This window comes from Myotis myotis, unplaced genomic scaffold (genome assembly GCF_014108235.1).
Source record: "Myotis myotis isolate mMyoMyo1 unplaced genomic scaffold, mMyoMyo1.p scaffold_m19_p_1, whole genome shotgun sequence".
Classification (NCBI taxonomy): domain Eukaryota; kingdom Metazoa; phylum Chordata; class Mammalia; order Chiroptera; family Vespertilionidae; genus Myotis; species Myotis myotis.
In genome coordinates this window covers 99,348,512-99,374,975 of record NW_023416313.1, presented here as the reverse complement: position 1 = coordinate 99,374,975, position 26,464 = coordinate 99,348,512, and the positions used below count along the sequence as shown (strand labels likewise).

Here is a 26,464-nt window from a genome sequence, read left to right as displayed (position 1 = left end):
GCAGGTGGTCATCCCCTGAGGGGTCCCAGACTGCGAGAGGGCACAGGCCAGGCTACGGGCTTCCCCCCACAAGTGCACAAATTTTTGTGCACCGGGCCTCTAGTGTATGTCTGTGTGTGTGTATGTGTGTATATACATATAATTTATTTCAGAAAGGAAGGGAGAGTGGGAGAGAGATAGAAACATCGATGAAAGAGAATCATTGAACAATTGGCTGCCTCTTGCACAGCCCCTATGGGGGATCAAGCCCACAACCCGGGCATGTGGCCTGACCAGGAATCAAACTGTGACCTCCTGGTTTATAAGTCGATGCTCAACCACTGAGCCATGCCAGCCAGATTCAAGCATTTCCCTTTTAATGGGAGTTTCAGATCAGCTTACACATTTGATAATGTGTCATGGTGTTTGATTGCCTCCCTTACTACAGTTGTTCCCCCTTATGCACAGGGAATGCATTCCAAGACCCCCCAGTGGCAGCCTGAAACCACAGATAGTACAGAACCTTATATATAGTGTGATATTTCCTATATATACTTACCTATGATAAAGTTTAATTTATAAATTAGGCAAAGTAAGAGATTAACAATAATAAAATAGACTAACTGTAACAATATACTGTAATAAAAGTTACATGAATGTGTGTATAAGCGTCTCTTTCCATCTCAAAATATTTTATTGACTATACTCACCTTTTCACTTAAAGGAAGCACTTTCGGGCTTCTCTCTGGCATATCCAAACTGTCAGCATCACTACTCTTTCGCTTTGGGGCCATTATTAGTAAATAACAAGCACTGCAGAACTGCAATAGCAGATATGCTACTACTCAGTGACTAACAGGCAGCGAGCGTCTACAACATGGAGACGAGGGGCAAAACGATGATTCAGGTCCAGGGGGATGGAGTGAGACAGCAGATTTCACAAGACTCAGAACAGCACACAATTTAAAACTTATGTTTATTTCTGCAATTTTTCTTTTAATATTTTTGGACCAAGGATGACACAGGTAACCAAAACCACAGCAAACAAAACCACAAATAAAAGGGGACTTTTCTGAGTTTCAAATATTTCCATTTTGGTGATTCTTCTCTTCCATTTTAACAAATATATAAGACCGTACTCCACGACCCAACAATTCCACTCCTAGGTCTACAAACAGCAATGAATAAAAACACATGCATCTGTCCTGGCTGGGTGCACTGGATGGTCATGGGTTCAATTCCCAGTCAGAGCACATACCCAGATTGCAGGTTCCATTCCCAGTCGGGGCACATACTGAAGGCAACCAATCGATTTCTCTCTCTCACATCACTGTTTCTCTGTTTCTCTCTGTCTCTCTTTCTCAACTCAGTCAGCATATCCTCAGGTGAGGATTAAAATATAAATAGATAGCAGCACTGTCTTTATCAGCCCTAGCCTAGAAATGACCCACATGTCCGTCAACAGCAGATGGATGAATACTGGTAAACTGATGGAGTCACTCACTGGATCTATAACCAACTTCACAATGTGAATAAATCTCATGATCATGATACTGAGCAAGAGAATCAGACACTTGAGAGTGCACGCTATATAATCCTTTTTTTTTTTTTTTTTTGCAGACAAAACTGATCTATGCTTTCAGAATCGGGAGAATCACTGAGGGGACGGCAGCTGGGAGGCGCAGGTGCTCCTGGGTGCTGATCCTGTTCTGCTTCTTGGTCTGAAAATGTGTTAAGCTGTACATTATGCATGCACTCATCCATATGAAAACCTCAATACATTTTTTTGAACTGGATTTTTTAAAACTATGTGTAAGTGTTTTGGAAAAAAGATTCCTGTGTCCTCAGCCAGTTGGCATGAGCAGGAGTAAGTCCACTTCTGTGGACATCCAGAAACACATTCCTAAATCAATAATGAATCACTTTCCCATATAGGCAGGTGCCATGTCTTCTATAATGGGATCGGTATGCCCATAGACACACAGTGTACACTTACTGAATTAGCCTTTTTATCTTTTATCTTTTTATCTTTTTATCTTTTATCTTTTATCTTTATACTAGAGGCCCGCTGCACGAAATTTGTGCACGAAATTTGTCCTCCTCAGCCCAGCCTGCACCCTCTCCAATCCGGGACCCCTTGGGGGATGTCCAACTGCCGGTTTAGGCCCGATCCCTAGGCAGTCGGACATCCCTCTCACAAACCTGGACCACTGGCTCCTAATTGCTCACCTGACTGCCTGCCTGGTTGCCCCTAACTGCGCCCCACCCCCCCGCCGGCCTGATTGCCTGTCATTGCCTCTGAGTGCCAGCCAGGTTGCCCCCACTGCCCCCTCCCTGCTGGCCTGGTTGCTTCTAACTCCCCCACCCCCACCAGCCTGGTCACCCCTTACTGCACGCCCCTGCCAGCCTGGTCGCCCCTACCTGCCCCCCTTTGCAGGCCTGGTCACCCCCAACTGCCTCCCCCTGCCAGCCTAGTCACCCCTCACTGCCCCCATGCCAGCCTAATCTCCCCCAAGTGCGCCCCCTGTCGGCCTGGTCGCCCCCAACTGCAACCCCCGCCGGCCCAGTCGCCCCTAACTGCCCCCCCACTGGCCTGGTCACCTCTTACTGTCCCCCTGCCGGCCTGATTGCCCCCAACTGCCCCCCTCTGCCTGCCTGGTCACCCTCAACTCACCCCCCCTGCTGGCCTGGTTTCCCCCAAATGCCCCCCCGCCCCGCCAACCTGGATGCCCCTCACAGGCACCCTGCCGGCCTGGTCGCCCCACACAGCCTACTGTTCAGTCATTTGGTTGTCCCTCACTAACCCCCCTGAAGGCCTGATCACTCCACACAGCCTGCTTGTTCAGTCGTCTGGTCGTCCCTCACTAACCCCCCTGCCAACCTGGTTGTAGGCAGCCATCTTGTAAGGGCGTGAGGGTTAATTTGCATATTACCTCTTTATTATATAGGATGTGATGTGCCTGTCAAAAATGTTAGTGACAAATAAGGTGAGATAGCATAAGCTAAGAACACAATTTCTGAAGTTTGACTGCCTGGGTTCCAAGCCAATGCTCCACTAGTTATTAGCTGTGTGACTCAGAGCTAGTCACTTAAGTTCGAGAAATCCCTTTCCTCAGGTATAACCTGAAAGACGATGAGGAAAGGATGATAATATTCATAATGAAACTGTGAGGTTCAAAAGAAGCCATAAGGAGAGCTCAGTACAATGTCTGGCAAATGGCATGTATGTGTGTTTGTGCAAGTGTATTAATACACTCCACTATACATGGCATTTTAATTATATTATCTGTTTTTTATGCTTCTAATAAAGAAGGCACAACTTGTAGAATACAAACATATAATAGGCTAAATAAGTAACTTTCACACAACCTGAAGACTTAAAAAACCATCTTACATATGAACATTTGCAAAACAATCTTTTATATACTGAGGTTGCAAACCAAGTTACCAATCTCTGGTCTGCACTATGCCTTAAAAAAAAACACCACAAGAGGCCAAGACCTCTTACAGTTAACTATGTGGTCTGATGTGTGTCTTTCATGTGGCCCAGTTTGGACTTAAAATTGAGACCTACTCTGAGCTTAGAAGAAGAATTAACAGATGTGCAGAAAAATATATTAAATGAAAGCTTCTTTACGAAACAGAGGTAAATGATAACTAACAGTACCATTTGATGTAATTCAGGTTTATTTTGTGGTGATATACTAGAGGCCCGGTGCAACTCGGGGGGGGTCCCTCAGCCCGGCCTATGACCTCTTGCAATCTGGGACCCCTCAGAGGATGTCCACCTGCTGGCTTAGGCCTGCTCCCAGAGGGATCGGTCCCAGGCTGGCAGTCAGACATCCCTCTGGCAGCCCGGCAGCCCTCGGGGGATGTCCACTCGCCAGTGGGGAGCAGGCCTAAGCTGCAGTCGGACATCCTTAGTGCTGCTAAGGAGGCGAGAGAGGCTCCCACCACCACCGCTGTACTGGCAGCCATCAGCCTGGCTTGTGGCTGAGCAGAGCTTCCCCTGTGGGAGTGCACTGACCACCAGGGGCAGCTCCTGCATTGAGCGTCTGCCCCCTGGTGGTCAGTGTGTGTCATAGTGACCAGTCCTTCCCAGTCTTTCTGCTGTTAGGGTCAGTTTGCATATTACCCTTTTATTATATAGGATAGAGGCCTGGTGCATGGGTGGGGGCCAGCTGGTTTGCCCTGAAGGGTGTCCCAGATCAGGGTGGGGATCCCGCTAGGGTGCCTGGCCAGCCTGGGTGAGGGACTGATGGCTGTTTTAAGGCTGGTCATACCCCCTTCAGGGTGGGGGTCCCCACTGGGGTGCCTGGTCAGCCTGGGTGAGGGGCTGTGGGCCGTTTTCAGGCTGGCAAAGCCCCCCAGGCGATGGAAGCTCCCAGCCTCTCCTTTTTTTCTTTTATTCTGGGATTTATTTACCTTCTATAATTGAAACTTTGTAGCCTTGAGAGGAGCTCAGAGCTGGCCAGGGCAGGCAGGAGGGAAGCTTGGCTTCCTCCATCGCCAGGGACAACCCACTCCTGCTCACTCCAGCTCTGTGGTCACGGCCGGCTGAAAGCAGGTATCTGGGGTTTATTTACCTTCTATAATTGAAACTTTGTTGCTTTCAGTGGAGCTCAGAGCCATCACAGCAGACGGGAAGCTTAGCTTCCTCCATCATTGGGGCAACCAAGCCTCCTGCTTGCTCCAGCTCCATGGCTGCTGGCCGCCATCTTGGTTGGGTTAATTTGCATATAGTTGCTCTGATTGGCTGGTGGGCGTGGCTTAACACATAGAAGGTACAGTCAATTTGCATGTTTGTCTTTTATTAGTGTAGACTAGAGGCCCGATGCAGGAATTCACGCATGGGTGGGGTCCAGCCGGCCCACCCCAATGGGGCCCATCAGGCTGGGCAGGTTGGGAGGAGGGGCCGTGGGCGATTGGCCAGCTGGCCCCACCCCCGATCGAGGTGTTGGGGGCCAATCGGGGGCCAGGCTGGCTGGGGATGGGGGGCCGATCGGAGCCCAGATCAGGTTTGTTGGCTGCCTCGGAGCGCATCATCGCCACCAGTCATTCTGGTTGTTTTGCCTTTCCAGTTGCTGGGCTCTTATTTATATATATATATATATATGTAATTTATGTATAATTTATGTAATATATATATGTGTGTGTGTATGTGTGTGTATATATATACCAATATTTCCCAAACACAATCTTCTCTAGCACCAGACTTCAGAGTGTTCTGAACTAATGTTCTAAGTTTGAAGACAGACAGAAAAATGAATATACAGTGCAAAGACATCTCACATCTGATCGCTAAATTCAGTTAAGACTAATAGTTTTCTTGAAAACCATAAGGAAAAAGAAGGGTTCACAGTTAATACTGACCAGATAGAGAATAAGTTGCTTCTAGTGTTTTCCTCCACAGTTAAAGCTCTGCAACAATATGGTAAGACAGACTTATAGAGAACAAGCTCACAGTTCTGGGAGCGAAGTTGAGGGAATAGAGGGATTGAGCCAAAAAAAAAAAAAAAAAGAGAGGGAGAGAGAGAGAGAGAGAGAAAGAACTCATGGATGCGGACAACACTGGAGTGATTCCAGGGGGTAGACAAAGATGGAGGAGGGTATAAGGGGGAATAAATGGGGATGAAAAAAGTAAAATAAAGAAAAAAATATGATAAACCTAAGTTTCCAGGCTGCAGGCTACCCAAATGATGCTTTTTTCCCCCCCAAGTTTTCAAGAATTCTGAAGGTGAATGCCTTATAGTAAGGCCTGCTGTCCCAGGCACCCCAGAAATCCCACTCCTTAACATCTGAGCCAGATCTCTGTTACACTTCAGGGGTGGGAAACAACACAGCACGGTTATTATAGAACAAAGGTGTTAGATACACTTAAGTGTGAACTCTGATTCTGCCACTAACTGTGTGATCCTGGGACTTACAGCCTCAAGATCCCATTCTGCTTGCTCATCTGTAAATGCTGCAGCAAGGGGTGATGTTATAAGTGAGAAGCATTTGCCCCAGTGTAAGCACTCAAGCATGAACCATTCAGAACCTCTAATGTAGATGTGATAGAGTGAACTATGGCTCCTAAGATTCCTGTGTTGAAGCCCTAACCCCCAGTATCTCAGAATGTCACTGTATTTGGAGACAGGACCTTTAAACAAGTTAAAATGCAGCCATTAGGTCAGCCGTAATCCAAACTGTATCCGTATGAGACAAGGAAAGTGGACACACAGAGAGACACCAGAGACAGGCATGCTCAGAGGGAACACCATGTGAGGACACAGCGAGAAGGCGGCCATTGCAAGCCAAGGAGAGATGCCTCAGAGAAACCTGTCCTGCCTACACTTTGATTTTGGACTTCCAGCCTTTCAAACTGTGAGAAAATGTCTGTTTAAGTGCCCCGCCGCCGCCCCCCCCCCCCCCCCGCCCCCAATCCCATCTGTGGTATTGTGCATGGCAGCCCCAGCACTGTTAAACATCACACACTGATGAACTATGCCCCAAGGGGCAATGGCAAATTACATTCGCCCTATCTTTCACTGGGAAACTCACTGATCAATGCCTCTCTATTCGGAAGCCCCTGTGCCTCTGCCTCCAGCAGAGGCTTCAGGCTGCACTGCAGTTATGAAAGGCCCCAATCATAAAGATGCTTTGGATCAGACAGACCATAGCAAGGGGGGGTTTCTTTGGCTATAAGTTTCTAGGAAGAAGTACCATAAAAGAGGATATCCCTTTACCTGAAGAAAGAGGCATGACGGGGCAAGAGGAAGCAACTGCCCAAGCAGAAGTGAATGATGGTGAGTGTGAGCTGAGGAAGCCTGAGGAACCCGCAGAGGCTCAACGCTGACCCATGCTGGTCTGGCACTTGACCTACATGGACTGTTCCTAGGCCACATTTTATGCTTTTGCCTTTAAAAAACAAAAAAATAAATCAACCTGCACAAACTTGCTATTCAATGAAGCAAGAGACCTTTATGTGATGTAAAGAAATCAATTCTAGTTTTTGCTTTGTAATAATGTATCTCAGATATCTAGATTGAATTCTTTAAACCAGGTTCTTGTAAATTTATGAAAAGAGGATCTAGGACAGCTGTGGGCAAACTACAGCCTGCGGGCCAGATCCGGCCCGTTTCAAATGAATAAAACTAAAAAAAAAAAAAAAAAGACCGTACCCTTTTATGTAATGATGTTTACTTTGAATTTATATTAGTTCACAGAAACACTCCATCCATGCTTTTGTCCCGGCCCTCCGGTCCAGTTTAAGAACCCATTGTGGCTCTCGAGTCAAAAAGTTTGCCCACCCCTGATCTAGGATCTGGTTTGCAATTATTATCCATATCAACTCTAGCACTTTTTATCAAAATTAAAAGCTGGCTATTATGGCAAAGTAATGGGTATTATGATTTCTTAAAAAAATCTAACTACTGCTAATCCATTAACTAGCTTACAGTTTCCTTAACTTAGCAAATATTAATCACTGGGTAATTTAAAGATTCAACAGGGAAGAAGCTCCCAAAGACTTAGCTTACATTGTGCTCATCACAAAAATAAATAAATACATTCAATAAATAGCTATAGGATGACATACAGTATCTTAATTATTAGCTGAAAAACTGCCAACAGTTTTAATGCCTGTCATTCTCAACAGACAGGAACACACTACAACTAAAATCCTATTAAAGACCCAGCTGTCCAGCCACCTCCCACAGTGTCCCTGGCTCCTGACCCCATGACACTGACATACCCATTTAATGTCTCCCAGGAATCTCAGTCAGATGAGGAAGGAGGCACTGGGTGCCCAGACATTATGAACCAGCAGACAAGAGGTGAAGACCACTGGAGAAGTACCATGACTGAGAATTCAAAACACTAAAGAGACACTGTTCTGCATATTTTATATAATCATAGATAGAAGCTTAAAATATTAATAGTGAATATTAAGACTAATATGTGCCATGAGATAGACTGAATGTTTCGGTTTCCCCCTAAAAGTGATATACTGAAACCTAACCCCTATTTTGTGATGTTATTAGGAGAGGGGAACCTTTGGGAGGTGATGAGGTCATGAGGGCCGAGCATTCATGAATTAGGTATTAGTGCCCTTCATAAAGAGACTCCAAAGAGATCCCTTGTCCTTTTTACCATGTGAGGACACAGTGAGATGGCCATCTATGTAACAGGAAGTGGGTCCACACCAGACAGGGAATCTGCCCATTCCTTGATCTTATAGACTGCCAGTCTCCAGAACCATGAGAAATTCTGTCACTTATAAGCCACCCAGCCTCTGGTACTGTTATAGCAGCCCGAATGAATGGACCAAGACATACATGCTAGATGGTATTCAAGGCATTTCACAGATAATGACTCAGTAATTCTATGAAGTAGCTACTCTTACTATTTCCATTTTACAGATGCAAAATCTGAGGCACAGAGAGGTTAAGTGACTTGCCCAAGGTTAGGCTGCTAGGAACATAAAGCTGCTCACAAAAAAGAAGCCATGGCTAACTGGAACCGAAATGCCCGATGATTGAAAAATTGTAAAAGGTCATTCATTATTATTTCAGTTACATCAAAGGGGGTCACAATTTCTTCTTCATTTTATTTCCTACCTGGATGAAGCATTTTGTTTCTACTCTGTCCTAAAGTAAAAAACTGAACACTGAACAGTTCTATGTTGTTCCTAATAGTTGTAAACTGTTCCCTCTGGACAGTCGGGGAGAAGTCAGTGGCAGGGACACAGAGGCAACATTCCCTCAGCTGTGCTATGCTGTCCACCCTAGCTCAACTGAACTCTTAATTAATGCAATAGCATCCTTCTTCAATCAACTTTCCCCAAGCACAATGCCAAGTACAGAGATAGCAGAAGCAAGCACACCTGGCCCAAAAGAGCCACTTAACCCAGGCTGAATGGGATGGTGGGGAAACATCTCAATGGAGTTACGTAGATAGATAAATCATTCTTTCTTTTATAAGCATTAAGTGACAAGGGAGGGGTTAGTTAGCTGGGGAGAGAAAAGGGCTGCCCAGGCCAAGATATTGCAGGGTGGAGAGGGTCAATGGGAAAAAGAGAGGGACATCTGCAATACTTTCAACAATAAAGATAAACTTTAAAAAACACACACAAAAAAAAGAAACACAAAGGTGGGCATATACAGGCAACTTAGAGGAGTCAAAATATAAAAGGTCTTAATAAAGATTACAGCTAACAGGACATGGTCTCCCCAGCTCTTTAACCTTCCCCTCGAAGACAACCTACAGGCATACTCAGAGATATTGTGGGTTCAGTTCCAGACTACCTCCATAAAGTCAGTATTGCAATAAAGCGAGTCATAATCTCTTTGTGCTGGAGGGTCTTTGACTTCAATTTGTAAAAATCAGCAACATCTGTGAAGTACAATAAAACAAGGTATGTCTGTAACCGACATACCTAAGAGAAGTGACTACTTCCAGGTTTAACACAGCTTTTGAAACCAAAGAACCTGTGAGTACTTTTGTGGATTATTTTATAGGCTCCTTTAGAAAGACCTCCCAGGCAGGTTATTTTCTAAGATTGGTCTGAAAGATATTTCAGCCTAACCTGAAAAAAAACTGATAAAGGCCTGAACGCCCAGAGGGTAATAAACTTGAAGAGATTAAAACGTCACAAAAGACTTAAGTAAAAGAAATGGGGAAATCTTGCAGGCTCCTGATGGGATTCTTAGCTCCCGGAAGCTGATGACAGGACCCTTCAAAAGCAACTTTATCATCCAGTGAAGACAGCTGCTGTGTGGAGAGTTTCTGCAGTTAAATTTTCTTTAATAAAAAGAACAAAATCGGTGTCATTACACTTGGAAGCTTTAAGGAGAACATGTGTGCAGATTACACGTCCTATAGGAAAACAATGAAGAGAAAGAAAAAATGAGGGGTAATTAAAAAAATAACAGCAATCTAAATCTATAACAACCTTAGGCAAAAGTACCATACCCTCCAGATCCTAATAAGCCACATAAAAACATCCACACAGGCCCTAACCGGTTTGGCTCAGTGGATAGAGTTGTCGGCCTGTGGACTGAAGGGTCCGATGTTTGATTCCGGTCAAGGGCACATGCCTGGGTTGTGGGCTCGATCCCCAGTGGGGGTGTGCAGGAGGCAGCCGATCGATGATTCTCTCTCATCATTGATGTTTCTCTCTCTCCCTCTCCCTTCCTCTCTGAAATAAAATATATATGTATATATAGTATATGTATGTGTGTGTGTATATATACATATATATATGTGTGTGTATGTATGTATGTATGTATATATATATATATATATATATATATATATATATATTCCTCATAGGACACAAATCCCTCACTCTGTCTAATTAACCATGCTATTCTTGGTTCAGGCCGATATGGTGGAACTGGTGATAGCTGAGGCTTACCAAGTTCCATCTGGAACTTCGCATTAATAGTTAACATTTCATGTGCAGGCATAGTGCTCAGCAGCTGACATACATCAGTGCCTTTAGCACTAAACCAATCCAACCAAATGGGTACTTACATATCCATTTGACAATGAGGAAACTGAGGCTCAGAAAGGTTAAGCAGCTTCTCTGACGTTTCACAGCAGTAAGTAGAAGATGAAGAATCTGAAGCCACACTATTCCACTCCAAAGCCCCACTTATGAGTACCGCACTCTCCTGCCTGGCAAAGCAGGATTTGGCCATTTTCAGAATCTGACAGGAAACTCTAGAACCTGTCTGCTGGCTATCTCTGGCCTAGGAAGTTTTCTCCATCAGAAAGCTTTTGGTATCTAAGCTCCTGAAAACATTTTTTAAGGCCAAGTACTGTCTCAGAGGCAGTGCTGCGCTTCTTAGACACAACTCTCCCAGCAGACAGACAGATGGACATCTCATGAGAATAAGCACAAATCTCCATTCTTATCTTTTGGGAGATAAGAATGAACATACTTCCTGGGGAGTTCAGTGGAAGAGAATGGTTATTGTGTCTCATAATTTCCCTTTAATGCCCTTACATTTTTTTCAGTTTCTCCAAAGAGGCTTATCTTAGCACTAAACCAATAAAACTATTCATAAAACTACATGATAACAGCTAAAAATGTTATAAGGAAAGGCTGTGGCTTCTCATGCTGCAATAAATATAATCTTGTCAAATATTTTAATATGTAAAATATGATGTGCACTACTGATACATGAATTCCAGTGAGGAATAATAGGCTTTGGAAAGCATTCAGAAACTCCCAGCTCCAAAAGTCAGGGAGCTATAGCAGAAAGCAGCCACTCTTGGGTCTACACACACCACAGAGGCCAAACTCACTTCCCCTGAACTCCCCAGGAAGTACATTCTTCCTTTAGTATGCTCTCTAGGAAAAATTAAGGATGATCTTACTTTCCACTACCTCATATTACAACGGAAACATCTTTTTCAGGAAGCAAGTGGCTCTTTTTTCTTCAATAAAAGTCAAGGCCTCAAAGAGATAATGCAACTGAACCAAAATAGCTACACCACTCTCCCTACTTATATTACAGAAAAAAAAAATTCTCTTGAAAGCTGAGAAATACAATGTTTTTCCGCTGAAAGCAATCTCTTTCTTCAAGCCCATGAGAAAATGAGTGCCAAGGAGCAGAAAGCCATGGGGCCAAGAGTACAGCAGAGCCAGGCCTCTGCTGGCAGCTCTTCACCTCCTCCCTCCACTGCAGCAGTGTCCCCGGTGATAACCAGGACCAGGCAGGGGCAGCTCGGGGACACACCCAGATCCACAAGTGCCAATTCAGTACCAGAGACATCTGCTCTGTTGCTGCCCCAGGGAAGCCATCACCACTGAGAGAGGCCAACACATAGCAGGAGGCTGAGATGCTAATTAGTACAAAAGCTAAGCCTAATGGCAGATATCTTCCTAAGAGCTTACAAATTTTCATCAACTTTTCAGAGATGTATCAATGGCACCATCCCCCATGTCTGTCCCAGGCACAAACCATGGAGTCACAGTAAATCTGACTTTGCTCTCTCCACGTCTAACAAGCAATCCATTATATTTTCAGGTCTCCTGGACCTCTCCCCTTCGTCTCCATTGTCACAAACTAGTGTGGATCCCATAAACTCACAGGCTGAAGCCAGCCTTCTTTCTTTCATCCATCAACCATTATGAGCACCTACTGTGTTCCAGGCAATATTATAAAGAAGGCAAATATGAATTTTGCCCAGCTGTAAGCCCCTGCAGGCTCCCAGTGGGGAAGAGAAACAGCTAGGTTAAAAACAGGTTACAATCCTGTGTAACAAGGGTCATGAAACAAGGTATGTCTAGCTTCATAGGAGAGAGGGTTAACTACGTCAGCTTGGGACAGACAGAGGCTTTACCTAGGCTGGGACGTCTGAGCTGACTCTTGATAAACAGTGAAAATATTTTGGGCGAAGAAGAGTGAAGAGGGAGGAAACAATACCTGTAAAGGTAGACAAACCTGAAAGGGTGTGCCCTGGCTCAGGAAGGGCAATGAGGTAGAATGGCGGGGACACCAAATGCACGGAGGGGACGGGACCTAAGGTGGGTTGTGGTCAGATTCAGGAGTCACGCCAAGGAAACTGGAGCATTGCCGCTGGTAATGAGCAACCAGAGGTGTTTAAGAGAGAAGGTCCAAACTGAAGCCACATTCAGCCTGAAGAGTATTTTATTTCACCTTTATAAAGTATTTTTCAAATACTGAAATGAATCGCCAACTTCTGAAAATTGGTAAGTTTCACCCAGATACTTGTTTTCTTAAAAAACAAAACAAACAAAAACACTCTGGCAACACTGAGCAAACTTCTCCAGGTGGTAGCAACTGTTTGGATCTGAGTAGTAGGTGGGATACCATTAAGGCGGTCATGACTACCGCCCAGACCTTTGAGTTTGTATTCCCTGGCTTAAAGGACAGAGTAACACAGAGACCTGTGTTACTGAAAAAATAGCACTGCGAGCAATAGAGACTAGACCACAGGGTCCGTAAACCTGGAGGCAAGTGGGAAGTTAGGAAGACATCACCGTAGCACAAGCTGGAAACAAAAGCCTAAACGAAAGAGGACAGACCCACAAAATGGTAATGAGTGAGAAATGTTTAACATAACTCCAGGCACAAGAACACTTGCCATGTAACATTTGTGCGGCATTTGTTCAAGGGCCAAAGCCTATATTAGGAGAAAAGAAGAATGATTTTTTTAAAAAGATTTTCAATTAAACAATAAAGTGGCTATTAAGTAAACCGAGTGGACAATACCCAAACGCCATCAATCCGCACAGACAACTGCTGAAGTGCAGCAGCAGCAGCCATCTGTGTGATCCTTGCCCGGGCCCCCACGCGCGTTTTCCAGGCAAAAGAGAGCACGTTCTGACGGCAAACTTTGTGAGCCAAGGTCTTGACAAGTGATGTTTACAAGCAGAGGGTGGCCTATAAGCCAGGACAACCGCTCACACAATGGCCGGCAGTTACTTGGAAAACTTACACGCCCTTCCAGCCCCTCCAAGGGGAGGGCGGGGCCCCGGCACTCACACAGGCCGTGGACGTCCAGCATGTTGGAGATGCCGCGGTCACTCATGTCCACTTCCGGCTGGTTCTTCTCCCGGCTCTCCTCTACCAACTTTTTCAGGGACTTGGACATGATCTGCACCAAAGGACAACAACAAAGCACGTGGGTGAAGGCAGGAGGGTGCGGAAACAGAAAGGAGGGAACTCTGCTTGCCACGCTCGGCTTCCCCCGCGCCCTGCAAAGTGGGCATCCAGGAGCAAGGACCGGGTGCAAGCGGGAGGATGGGGCGGGGGCGTGGAAAGGGTCAGGCACCCCTCAAACCGCACGGAGACCGGCAAAGCCAAGTGCACTGCCACACACACTCACCTCAGCGGGCAGCAAGCACCTCACAGGTTGTACGTGGAAACTGCCGGCTCCCGCGGGGCGCGTTTTGCGAGTGAGAGATGCACCCCGCCCGCCGGAGCTGAAGCAACACCCAAACAGAGAACGCTCCCGGGCGGACGCTCTGCGCAGGCGCACTCGGCGCCGCCCCGCCCAGGCCCGCGCCGGACCCTTCCCAAATTAGGAGAAGAGTTCCCTACATTTGGCCGGCGGGCGAGGCTTCGCCTAAAGGAGAACGTGTGTCCCCTCCACCGACCAATCACGGCCGTGGTTCGGCCTGAAGATCCCGCCCCTCCCCGCGAGGAGTCCTCCCACCTGGAATTTGGGTTTGAGATTCTGATTGGACCGGCGTTGGCGCGTGCGCGTTAGTGCTGGCGCAGGCTCAGTTAGGCAGGAGCGCCGCGGATGAAAGGGGGGAAGCTGAGCGAGAGACTGAGTGTTGGGTCCTGGGGAAGCTGGAAGGGAACCTTTCCGCAGGTCCTGCTTCTGTAGCTGCGGGTCCACTCACCGGAAGTTGCCACCGTGAGTCCCTTACCCACGAGTGTGCCCCCCGCTATAGCATGAGCTCGTCCAAGACGGACTGCCTGGAGGTCCGTGCCCCCAGCGCCCAGCCAAGGACCTCTGTGTCACATGAAGAGGGAAATACCCAGATAAAGAAATGACCTCTCTCTTCTAATACTGCTCTCAAAATTGTCCCGTGCTTTATTTTGCTTTCTATTGAATGGTGACTCCATTATACCGTTTCCTTTTTTTTTTTTAACTAGCGTTTCTAACTGATATTCTTTTTCTTGCAACCTTCACGATATCTCTACGATCTTGCAGCTTTACATTCGTCTTTATTGCTTGAAATCCAATGAATTGTTCTTGAAGATTAGGAACCCACTAAACTTAGTGCTCTAACTTAAGACTGGTTCCGTCTTTCCTGCTGAGTGGTTATCTGATTTCACGTGATTTCTGGGTTCCCACCAACATCTCTTTGGATACGTCTTGCTGGAGTCCCTCTGTTTACTAAATTATGTTCCCTCAAGTATCCCTTTTTATGCGTGTTTCGTTCTTTCCCATGATTGCTGCTGTAATTCTCTGATGATTCTTGGTTGTCATTTCATATTCAGGCATGAAGGTCTGAGCGGATTTTCCTAGATAGCTAGTGTGGTAGCTCTTCTGTTGTGGATGTGTGTTTGTTTCCCTCCTCGATCAGCATTAATTTTCCCTGGGCTGTTTGTCTTTAGAGGTGAGAACCCGGTGTTATGACTCCCTGTAATCACAAGACTGCCTTTGCTGCTGGAGGGAAATGAATTATGAGCGTCAGCTATGGCTGTTCTATTGCTTCTGGTCTCATCTTCTCAAACTGCACTTACCAACCCCTCATCTAGGTAGCACTCGGAAAATCGATTCCCAGTTCTGCTGCATTTCTCTCGATATTATTTTGAGCTGCAATGTCTTTCTGTTTCATTTGTCAGCATGCTTTCATTCACATCATGTTTTCCAGAAATTCTTTTCACTCCCTTGTAACTCTCCTCTCATTCTCTTCACTTTACCAGTGCAATCTGTAACAATAAAAGGTTAATATACTAATTAGACCGGACGTCCTTCCAGACATCCTTCCTTCCTTCTGGACAAAGCCACAGCGGGCAGGGGACAAGGCAGAGGTGGCAGAGGCCCCCAGTCGCAACAGCGGCGGAGGGTGGGGGCCAGGGCCAAGGCCCTTGCACAAATTCCGTGCATTGGGCCTCTAGTTCTTTATGAAATGTGTCCCTAAGTTCCAGATTTTTATAATATGGAAACAGAGCCAGCTTCCTGGGTATGCCACCTATGCAATTATCCAAAGCTCCATGCCTACATGGGCCCCACACTTAGTTTAAGGCTCTGCTGTCACCATCTTGAAATATTTAATAATCCTATATAATAAAGAGGTAATATGCTAATTGACCACCATGCCCTCACAAGATGGCAGCACCCAGTCCCCTCAGCCCCATGGGGGGAGGGGGGGCAGGCAGCAGGTGCATGGCTGGGCCTGCCCCCAGGTGGGTCCAGCCTCTCTGTGCACCTGCTGCCAGAGTCCCCCAGTCCCCTCAGCCCCACCGGTAGTGAATTTTCATGTAACCATTACCTTTTTAAAAAATCCTTAGCAAAGGATATGATTATTTCTTTTAGATGATCTGTTCTTGGGGAGCAGGCCTAAACCACCAGGTGGGCATCCCCCAAGGGTCCCAGACTATGAGAGGGTGCAGGCTGGGCTAAGGGACCCCCCATTGCATGAATTTTCATGCACCAGGCCTCTAGTTTTTAAATAATTTTTAATGTTTAATAATTTAAAAAACATTTTCTTTTGCACTGAGCCTTGCAAATTATGTAACCAGTTCTACATGGATAAGTCAGTACTCACCAGAATTTAAATTGCTTCCACAGTATCACTGCCAAGTTCTCTGCTTACATACAGTCTATGCTTCAGTACTTCCAATCAGGAGAAATGGACTACTGCTCCCCCCCCCCCCACCCCGCCCGGGCACTCTCTCTCTCCCACTCTCTAAAAAATCAATAAAAACATATCCTCAGGTGAGCTATAGATCATTAACAGTGTCACCCTTTTTAATAATTTTAATAGGTCTATGAAAACATTTTGACTGTCATGTTTAATTAATTCACATGTAATCCTTCAGGTCTAATGGAAGGCTCTCTCTTGGGCAGTTGCTAAGATTAGAATTACAGTTCTGTTACTCAAGTTTTACATAACTTTTTCATACCTCATTTTTCTCATCTGTAAAATGGGGGTCATGTTTCTTAGTATTATATTTCAGCGAATGATATATGAGAATGATGCCTGGCATAGAGTAAATATATAGATATTAGTTCTCATCTTTCTTAATAAAATTAATGGTGTTAGTGCTCCTTTGGTGAATGATTAGGAGCTGTGTATCAAGTCCTTCCATTAAGTGGAGTTGAAATTTAAGAGGAAATTGTGACAAGTAGAACCCATATCATAGGCATCTCCAAGCCCCAAACTGTCATCAGTCCTATCTGTCCCCTGGGCCATTCTTCACAAGGTACCTAAAGTGCCAGGACATGCCACTGTGTCCACAGAGAGCTTGTGGTGGCCTCTTGCTGAGCTATCCAAGCCAGTCCCTGAAGGCCAGACAAGGACAACGTGAACCAGTGATGGCTAGACTTATTACTTTCGGTCTCACCTTTTCAAACTGCACCTACCACATCCAGGTAGCACCTGGGAAATTGATTCCCAATTCCCCTGCATTTCTCTAGAAGTTATTTTGGGCTTCAATGTCTTTCTGTTTCATTCCTTGAAGACCAAAAGGCATCATCTCTTTTCTTCATGCTTAGGTCCAGTTGTTTCAGGAGACCGGAAATCAGCGCCAGGAGAGATCAGATAGTAGGCTGACTTACCCACACCACACATACATGCCCAGTTCTGTGTTCTCAGACTATGAGTATGTAGGGTTGGGTATTACCAGGAGAATTGAACCAGAATGGCCCCAGGTAATGCTGGGACAGCGTCCTAAAGCCCCCTCCTATGTTGGCATTAGTCCTTTAGTTGCTGGATCATGGGGAGGCTGGAAGAGGAGGTGTTGTCAGGGTGTGGCTATTGCCACCTGCCCTGTGCCTTCTCAAACAGGGTGTCTAAAGTTCCTATTCTTACCTGGAGCGAGATGTGGTTAGAATTTCTTAGTTTAGTGTATGATCAGTTGCAGGTAGTAGAGACTTCTTTTTCATTAAATTTGTGCTTGTTTTGTTCCCTTCAGACTCAGGCAAGAATATCATTTTCCATTAAAGTCCAACTAATGACCTCACTTTTCTGGATTTCACTGTAGCCTGAAAGCAGAATTTTTGTGTATCCCAGTATTTTAACAACCAGAATGCTTATACAGATGTGAACTACTTGTTAGCTCTCTCCAGGGCTCCCATACCTAACAATGGAGTTTCATGGTGATGCATTTTGGGAGCAGGAAAGTTATCACTTAGCCACTAGATCTGGGAAGCTGACTTACTGTAAAATTTCACCAGAAAAGAAAATTGAGGATTTGCCTTAGGACTGGCTCAGGAAACCAGGCAAGAAGGGAGCTGAGAAGTAGGCTTTTTGAAGTAGGGAGAGTTTATGGAGTTACATGGCAATTTTGTTCACCACTTTATCCTCATTATGCCTAATACATGTCGTATAGTAAATGCTCAATAAACATTTATAAATGAGTGAGTTAAGTGTAAAGCAGAACCAGAAGAAGAAATGAGATTGGTCTTACTAATGAGAGATGACATAAGTCATCTACTAGAAAACTGTTAGAATTAATAAATGAGCGCAGTAAAGTAGCAGGATGCAGAGTCATTATATAAAAATCAGTTACATTTCTATACACTAACAACAAACTATCTGAAAGAAAAGTCAAGAAAGCAATTCCATTTACAGTTGCATCAAAAACAATAAAATGCTTAGGAATAAATTTAATCAAGGAGGTGGAAGTCCTATTCACTGAAAACTACAAGACACTGATGCCAGAGATTAAAGAAGACACAAACAGAAAGATACCCTGTTCTTAGATTGGAATAATTCATATTGTGAAAAATGTTCATACCACCCAAAGCAATCTACAGAGTCAATGCAATCCCAATGAAAATTCTAGTGGCATTTTTTTTTCTCACAGAAATAGAAAGAGCAATCCCCAAATTTGTATAGATTTAGAACCACAAAAGACCCTACAGAGCCAAAGAAATCCTGAGTAAGAACAAAGCTAGATTCTTCCGAAGATAGCAGCAGAGTAGGTGGACGTTACACTCATTTCTTCCCAGGACCAAATCAGAATTACAGCTAAATTATAGAAAAACCAACCTGAATAACCAACTGAAGACCAGCTGAACAGAAGTCTTATAAGCAAGGATTTACAGAAACCACATAGAGATTAGTAGGAAGGGCAGAGATGGGGAGGGTGAGAAGCTGGAAGGATGTCTCAGCTGCAAAGGTTCCCCCTGAGGAGTGTGGGATTTCAACCTCACACCAGGTTACATAGCCCAGAGCATCAGAGCCAAGAAGAGGAGCCCACATAACACCTGGCTGTGAAAATCAGTGTGGATTCTGCCCACCAGGATGAGATGGGAGTCGGTTAGAAACCCAGATGCCCACTTAAAGGACCCATACACATAATTTCATTCTCAGCTATTCGCCCAGGGCTCTGGCGGAGAAAAGGCAGCTCTGAGAGGACTGGAGTCACAGAGTAGGACTGGTCTGTGTGTTCCCGAGGAGAGGGTTAGAGGGACAGCCACCTAGGTCCCTGTGCTGATTCTCACTTCCACTGCCCACAGACACCATCTTTACACCATCTTTCCTGGGTCAAGTACTCCCCTCCATAGGGCACCAGCCTGGAGAATGCACTATCACCATCCTCCTGACTCCCTGTGGCTCCGCCCTGCTGAGCTTGAGCTCTGTGGAGGAGTCTGTTGGCTATGGCCAGGCTGAGCACATGATGCAGACTTCCTTGGAGAGCTCTCGAGGAGGACTGGGCAGTATTAGGAAGTGTCCGAGATAGGCACAGGGAGGGACTAAATTGTGCGACTCTGGGGTGAGGGCCATTCCCCCCCAACACACACACTTGTGGGCCTGACTAGATCACCCCCACACAGGAGATCCAGTACACCCACTCTCCCCACTCAAGGTGGCCACACCCTGTTGAGTTTACACCCTGTGAAGGAGTCTACTGGCTGCAGCCAGTCTGGGCCTGCAATGCAGACTTCCTGGGAGAGCTCTTAAGAAAGTTTGAACAGACTCGGCATATTGGTGATGGGCATGTGGAGAGACTGAGCTGTGTGCCTGACCAGAGTCACCCCCAGCATAGGAAATCCACTAGCCACATCCTCCCAACTCTCAGTGGTCCCTTCCTGCAAACTCTACCATGCAGAGGAGACTGCTGGCTGAAGCCAGCTTGGGCCCACTGTGCAGACTTTCTTAGAAAGCCCTCCAGGGAGTCCGGGAAGATTCAAGGGGTGGTGGAGCAGCTGGCAGGTGGAGGCAGATCTCGGAGGGCCTTGTGCCTTTTGCTGATCTGCCTTTAGGCTCAGTGATGGTGGAAGCTGTGCTTGGTCTACAGCTTGTCCCCTTCCACATGCACCCAGCCCCAGCAGAGGAAGCCACAAACTGTGGGTCACTTTGTAGCTCCAGGATGGGTCACAGGCAGTGCCTGACATTGACCTATACTGGAGTTCCTCCCATGAGGCTCCAGAACTAACATGCCCAGAGGCAGGCGTCAGATCACATCAGAGCATGGCCCAGTTAGCCATGAAAAATAAATGAAATTTTACCATTGCGACAGCATGGATGGACCTAGAGGGTATTATGCTAAGTGAAGTCAGTTAGAGAAAGGCAAATATCTTGTGATTTCACTTATATGTGGAATCTAACATATGGAATAAACAAACAAAATTGGAACAGACATTGATACTGAGAACAAACCAATGGTAGTCAGAGGGGAGGTGGGTTAGAGAACTGGGTGAAAAAAGTGAAGGGATTGAGTACAAATTGGTAGTTACAACATAATTTCAGGGATGTAAAGTACAGCATAGGGGAATATAGTCAATAATATTGTAATAACTATGTAAAATATATGCTGTCTATCCACTATGCTGTACACCTGAAACTAATACAAAATAATATTGAATGTAAATTGTAATTGAAAAGTAAAAGAACAACAAAGCTAGAGGCATCACACTTACTGATTTCAAGCTACATTACAATGCTATAGTAATCAAACAGCATGATACTGGTATTAAAAACAGGCTCATAGATCAGTGAAACAGAATAGGGAGCCCAGACATAGTCCCCCACATGTACAGTCAAGTAATTTTTTGCAAGGAAGCCAAGAGCATAAAATAGAGAAAGGACAATTTCTTCAATAAATGGTGGTGGGGAAACTGGACAACCACATGCAAAAGAAAGAAACTGGGCCCCTTATTCCACTTGCAAAAATTAGCTCAAAATAGACCAAAGATTTGAATGTAAGACATAAAACCATAAAACTCCTAGAAGAAAAGAGAAAAAAAAAATCCTTGATAACAGTCTTGGCAATGAATTCTCACATAAGTAACCAAAAGCACAGGCAACAAAAATTAAAACAAGTGGGAGACGGAGAAAATGGTGGAGGTATAAACGGACGTGTCCTGTGCCTTGTCCTAGAGCAGATAAGGGTGAGCAGCTGAAACGGGTAACATACAGCCCGAATAGGCAGAGGATATTCAGCTGCGAGACAGTCTGCAGCCGGGAAAGACAGAGAACTCCCAGAAAAAAAAAGGACGGTTGGAGACTGCGGCTGAAACCTCTCCCAGTGCACCAGCTCAGCAGCGGAGACTGCGCCATCTTGAGTGGCTGTTACCAGCATCCAGAGATCAGCTACTAACCTGGAAACAAGGGATCTCAAGCAGCGTGATTGCGTGAACTCAGACGAGCACTGCTTCTTCTCATGGAAAGGTTAGACTTCCCCTAAAGCAGAGAGAAAACTACATAACAAAACACCTAGAGAAGAGAGATTATGGTGAAACAAAGAACCAACCCACATATGAAAGAAAAACAGGCATCATCAGAAAAGGAAGTAAATGAAATGGAGGCAATGGAGGCAAGCAACCTGTCAGAGAAAGAATTCAGAGAAATGGCCATAAGGTGGATGAAAGAATGGAAGACAAATTCAACAATATGTGTAGGAACCAAGAGGAAATGAAGAAAAAACAAGAAGAAATGAAAAATGACATCACTGCTATAAAGAACTCAATAGAAAGCATCAACAGTAGACTAGAAGAAGCAGAGGACCGCATCAGCGAGCTAGAAGACAAGGTAGGAAAAAATACTCAAACAGAACAGCTTCTAGAAAAAAAAATTAAAAAGCAGGAGGAGAGCCTAAGAGAACTCTGGGACAACGCTAAACGAAACAACATCCAAATAATACGGGGTGCCAGAAGGAGAGGAAATTGAGCAAGGAATAGAAAACCTGTTTGAAAAAATAGTAACAGAAAATTTCCCTGATATAGGGAAGAAAAAACTCACACAAATCCAAGAAGCTCACAGAGTCCCAAACAAAATGAACCCGAAAAGACCGACGCCAAGGCACATAATAATTAAATTGGCAAACACCAACGACAAAGCAAGAATCTTAAAAGCAGCCAGAGAGAGACAGAAAGTTACCTACAAAGGATCCCCCATCAGACTAGCGACCGATTTCTCAACAGAAACACATCAGGCAAGAAGGGAATGGAATGAAATATACAAAGTCATGAAAAGGAAGGGTCTGAATCCAAGAATACTGTACCCAGCAAGGCTATCAATCAAAATTGAGGGTCAAATCAGGAGCTTCACAGACAAAAATGGTCTACGGGAGTTTATTACAACCAAACCAGCAATGCAAGAAATGCTAAAGGGTCTGCTGTAAATAGAAAAAATAGGAAACAAAGAAGGAACGCAGCGATAAAGAACAAAAATGGTGACTAACAAGTTTCTATCAATAATAACTTTAAATGTAAATGGATTCAATGCCCCAGTCAAAAGGCATAGGGTAAATGAGCGGCTAAGAAAACATGACCCATATATCTGCTGTCTACAGGAAACCCACCTCAGAAAAAAAGACGCACACAGACTGATGGTGAAGGGATGGAAAAAGGTTTTTCAGGCCAATGGAAGTGAAAAAAAAAAAGCCGGGGTAGCAATACTTATATCTGACAAATTAGATCTCAAAGTGAAGGACATAAAAAGAGATAAAGAAGGCCACTTCATAATACAAAAGGGAGCAGTCCAACAAGAAGAAATAACTCTGGTAAATATATATGCACCCAATATAGGAGCACCCAAATACATAAGAAATCTTCTGGAGGAGATCAAGGGAGAGATTGACAGCAATACAATCATAGTAGGGAACCTTAACACCCCGTTATCACCACTGGACAAATCCTCTAAACAGAAACTCAGCAAAGAAACATCAATCCTAAATGACTCACTAGATCAGATGGAATTAATTGACATCTTCAGAACATTTCACCCCAAAGCCACAGAATATACATTCTCCTCAAGTGCACATTTGTCATCTTCAAAGATAGACCATATATTGGGTCACAGACAAAGTCTTTTCAAATTCAAGAAAATTGAAATCATATCAAGCATCTTCTCAGACCACAAAGGCATAAAACTGGAAATCAACTACAACAAAAACAATCCAGAAAAATCAAACACATGGAGACTAAATAGCATGCTATTAAACAACGACTGGTTTACCAGTGAGATCAAAGAAGACATAAAAAACATCATGGCAACAAACGACAATGAAAGCACAACAATCCAAAACCTATGGGACACAGCAAAAGCAGTCTCGAGAGGGAAGGTCATAGCTCTACAAGCCTACTGCAAGAAACAAGAAACAATGAGAATAAATGACCTAACTCTACAACTCGAAGAGTTAGAAAGAGAGCAACTAAAAAAGCCCACTGTAAGCAGAAGGAAGGAAATAACAAAGATCAGAGTGGAGATAAACGACATAGAGACCAAAAAAACAATACAAAAGATCAACAAAACCAAGAGCTGGTTGGATAAACAAGATTGATACACCTCTAGCCAGGCTCACCAAGAAACAAAGAGAGAAGACCCAAATAAACAAAATCAGAAATGAAAGAGGAGAAATAACAACAGACCCCATAGAAATACAAAGGAGTGTTAGAAAATACTATGAACAACTCTACTCCAACACACTAGACAACCTGGAGAAAATGGACATATTCCTAGAAAAATACAACCTTCCAAAACTTAATCAGGAAGAATCTAAAAATCTCAATAGGCCAATAACTATGGAGGAAATTGAAGCAGTCATCAAAAAGCTTCCAGCAAACAAGCCCAGGGCCAGACGGCTTCACAGGGGAGCTTTACCGAACATTCAAGGAAGACCTAAAACCTATCCTCCTCAGACTATGTCAAAAGATCCAAGAGGAAGGAACACTTTCCAGCTCATTCTATGAAGCCAGCATCACCCTAATCCCAAAACCAGATAAAGACAATACAATGAAAGAGAATTATAGGCCAATATCCCTCATGAACATAGATGCCAAAATCCTCAACAAAACCCTAGCAAAGCAGATCCAGCAGTACATCAAAAAGATCATACACCATGACCAAGTAGGATTTATCCCAGGGATGCAAGGATGGTACAATATCCGCAAATCAATAAATGTGATACATCACATAAACAAATTGAGAGAAAAAAAAACACATAGTCATATCAATTGATGCAGAAAAAGCATTTGACAAAATTCAACACCCTTTCTTGATAAAAACCCTCAGCAAGATAGGAATTGAGGGATCATACCTCAACATAATAAAAGCCATATATGACAAACCCACAGCCAACATCATAATCAATGGGCAAAAACTAAAACCATTCCCCCTAAAAACAGGAACAAGACAGGGATGCCCTCTTTCACCACTCCTGTTCAACATAGTACTGGAAGTACTAGCCATTGCAATCAGACAAGAAGAAGAAATAAAAGGCATCCAGATTAGAAAAGAAGAAGTAAAACTGTCCTTATTTGCAGATGACATGATACTGTACATAGAGAACCCTAAAGACTCCATCAAAAAATTATTACACTTAATAAATGAATTCGGCAATGTAGCAGGATACAAAATTAATGCTAAGAAATCCATGGCATTTCTTTACACCAATAGTGAACTTACAGAAAGTGAAACTACAAAAGCAATCCCATTTACCATTGCACCAAAAAAATTAAAATACCTAGGAATAAACTTAACCAAGGAGGTAAAAGACTTATATGCCAAAAACTACAGGACACTGAAAAAAGAGATAGAGGAAGACATAAGCAGATGGAAGAACATACCGTGTTCATGGATTGGTAGAATCAACATCATTAAAATGTCCATACCACCCAAAGCAATCTATAGATTCATTGCAATCCCCATTAAATTACCAACGGCATATTTCACAAATCTAGAACGAACGTTCCAAAAATTCATCTGGAATAAAAAAGGACCCTGAATAGCTGCGGCAATCCTGAGAAAGAACAAAGTAGGTGGGATCTCAATACCAGATATCAAACTGTATTACAAAGCCACTGTTCTTAAAACAGCTTGGTACTGGCACAAGAACAGACATATAGATCAATGGAATAGAATAGAGACCCCAGAAGTCGACCCAAACCACTATGCCCAATTAATATTCGACAAAGGAGGCAAGAACATACAATGGAGTCAAGACAGTCTCTTCAATAAATGGTGTTGGGAAAATTGGACAGATACATGCAAAAAGATGAAACTAGACCACTAACTCACACCATACACAAAAATAAACTCAAAATGGATAAAAGACTTAAACGTAAGATGGGAAACCATAAAAATACTAGAGGAATCCACAGGCAGTGAAATTGCAAACATATGCCGAAGGAATTTCTTCTCTGATAATGCTCCTAGGGCAATGGAAACTAAAGAGAAAATAAACAAATGGGACTACATCAAAATAAAAAGCTTTTGCACAGCAAAGGAAACCATCAACAAAACAACAAGAAGACCCACTACATGGGAGAACATATTTGCCAATGATACCACCAATAAGGGTTTAATTTCCAACATTTACAGGGATCTCATGAAACTTAACAAAAGGAAGATAAACACTCCAATAAAAAAATGGGCAACGGACCTAGATAGACACTTTTCGAAAGAGAACATACAGAAGGCCGAAAGACATATGAAAACATGCTCAAAGTCACTAATTATAGGAGAGATGCAAATCAAAACGACAATGTGTTATCATCTCACACCTGTCAGAATGGCTATCATCAACAAATCAACAAACAACAAGTGCTGGAGAGGATGTGGAGAAAAAGGAACTCTTCTGCACTGCTGGTGGGAATGCAGACTGGTGCAGCCACTGTGGAGAACAGTATGGAGCTACCTCAAAAAACTAAAAATGGAACTCCCATTTGACCTAGTGATCCCACTACTAGGAATATATCCCAAGAAACCAGAAACGCCAATCAGAAAGGATATATGCACCCCTATGTTCATAGCAGCACAATTCACCATAGCTAAGATTTGGAAACAGCCTAAGTGCCCATCAGCAGATGAGTGGATTAGAAAACTGTGGTACATATACACAATGGAATACTATGCTGCGGTAAAAAAAAAAAAAAAGGAACTCTTGCCTTTTGCAACAGCATGGATGGAACTGGAGAGCATTATGCTAAGTGAAATAAGCCAGTCAGATAAAGATAAATACCACATGATCTCACTCATTTGTGGATTATAGAGAACAACATAGACTGATGAAAAGGGACAGACCCAAAGACTGAGAAACAGCGATCAGGCTATCAATCCCCAGAAGGAAAGTAGGGGAGGGCGGGGGTAAGGGGAAGAGATCAACCGAAGGACTTGTATACATGTATATAAGTCAAACCAATGGACATGGACAACAGGGGGATGGGAGCATGAGTGTGCGGGGCAGGGGGGGGATTGGGGGTTAATGGGGGGGATGAGGACACATTTGTAATACCTTAACTAATAAAAAAAATAAAATAATAAAATAATACAATAAAAAAAATTAAAACAAGTGGGACTACATTAAGCTAAAGAGCTTCCACACTGCAAAGGAAA

The 26,464-nt window shown here is 44.1% G+C and overlaps 1 protein-coding gene across 4 annotated transcripts in view; it reads right to left on the bottom strand.

The window, feature by feature from the left end:
- Positions 1–13,984, bottom strand: part of RSU1 (Ras suppressor protein 1) — a 198,394-nt gene extending 184,410 nt beyond the window's left edge. For all 4 annotated transcript variants that reach the window (XM_036346219.1, XM_036346244.1, XM_036346227.1 and 1 more), the window contains exons 1-2: positions 13,825–13,984; positions 13,482–13,593 (exon numbers count right to left, since the gene is read on the bottom strand). In XM_036346219.1, coding sequence (XP_036202112.1) covers positions 13,482–13,590 — 109 coding nt within the window. In that variant the 5' untranslated portion in view covers positions 13,591–13,593; positions 13,825–13,984. The remainder of the gene's footprint in view (positions 1–13,481; positions 13,594–13,824) is intronic.
- Positions 13,985–26,464: the final 12,480 nt, after the last annotated feature.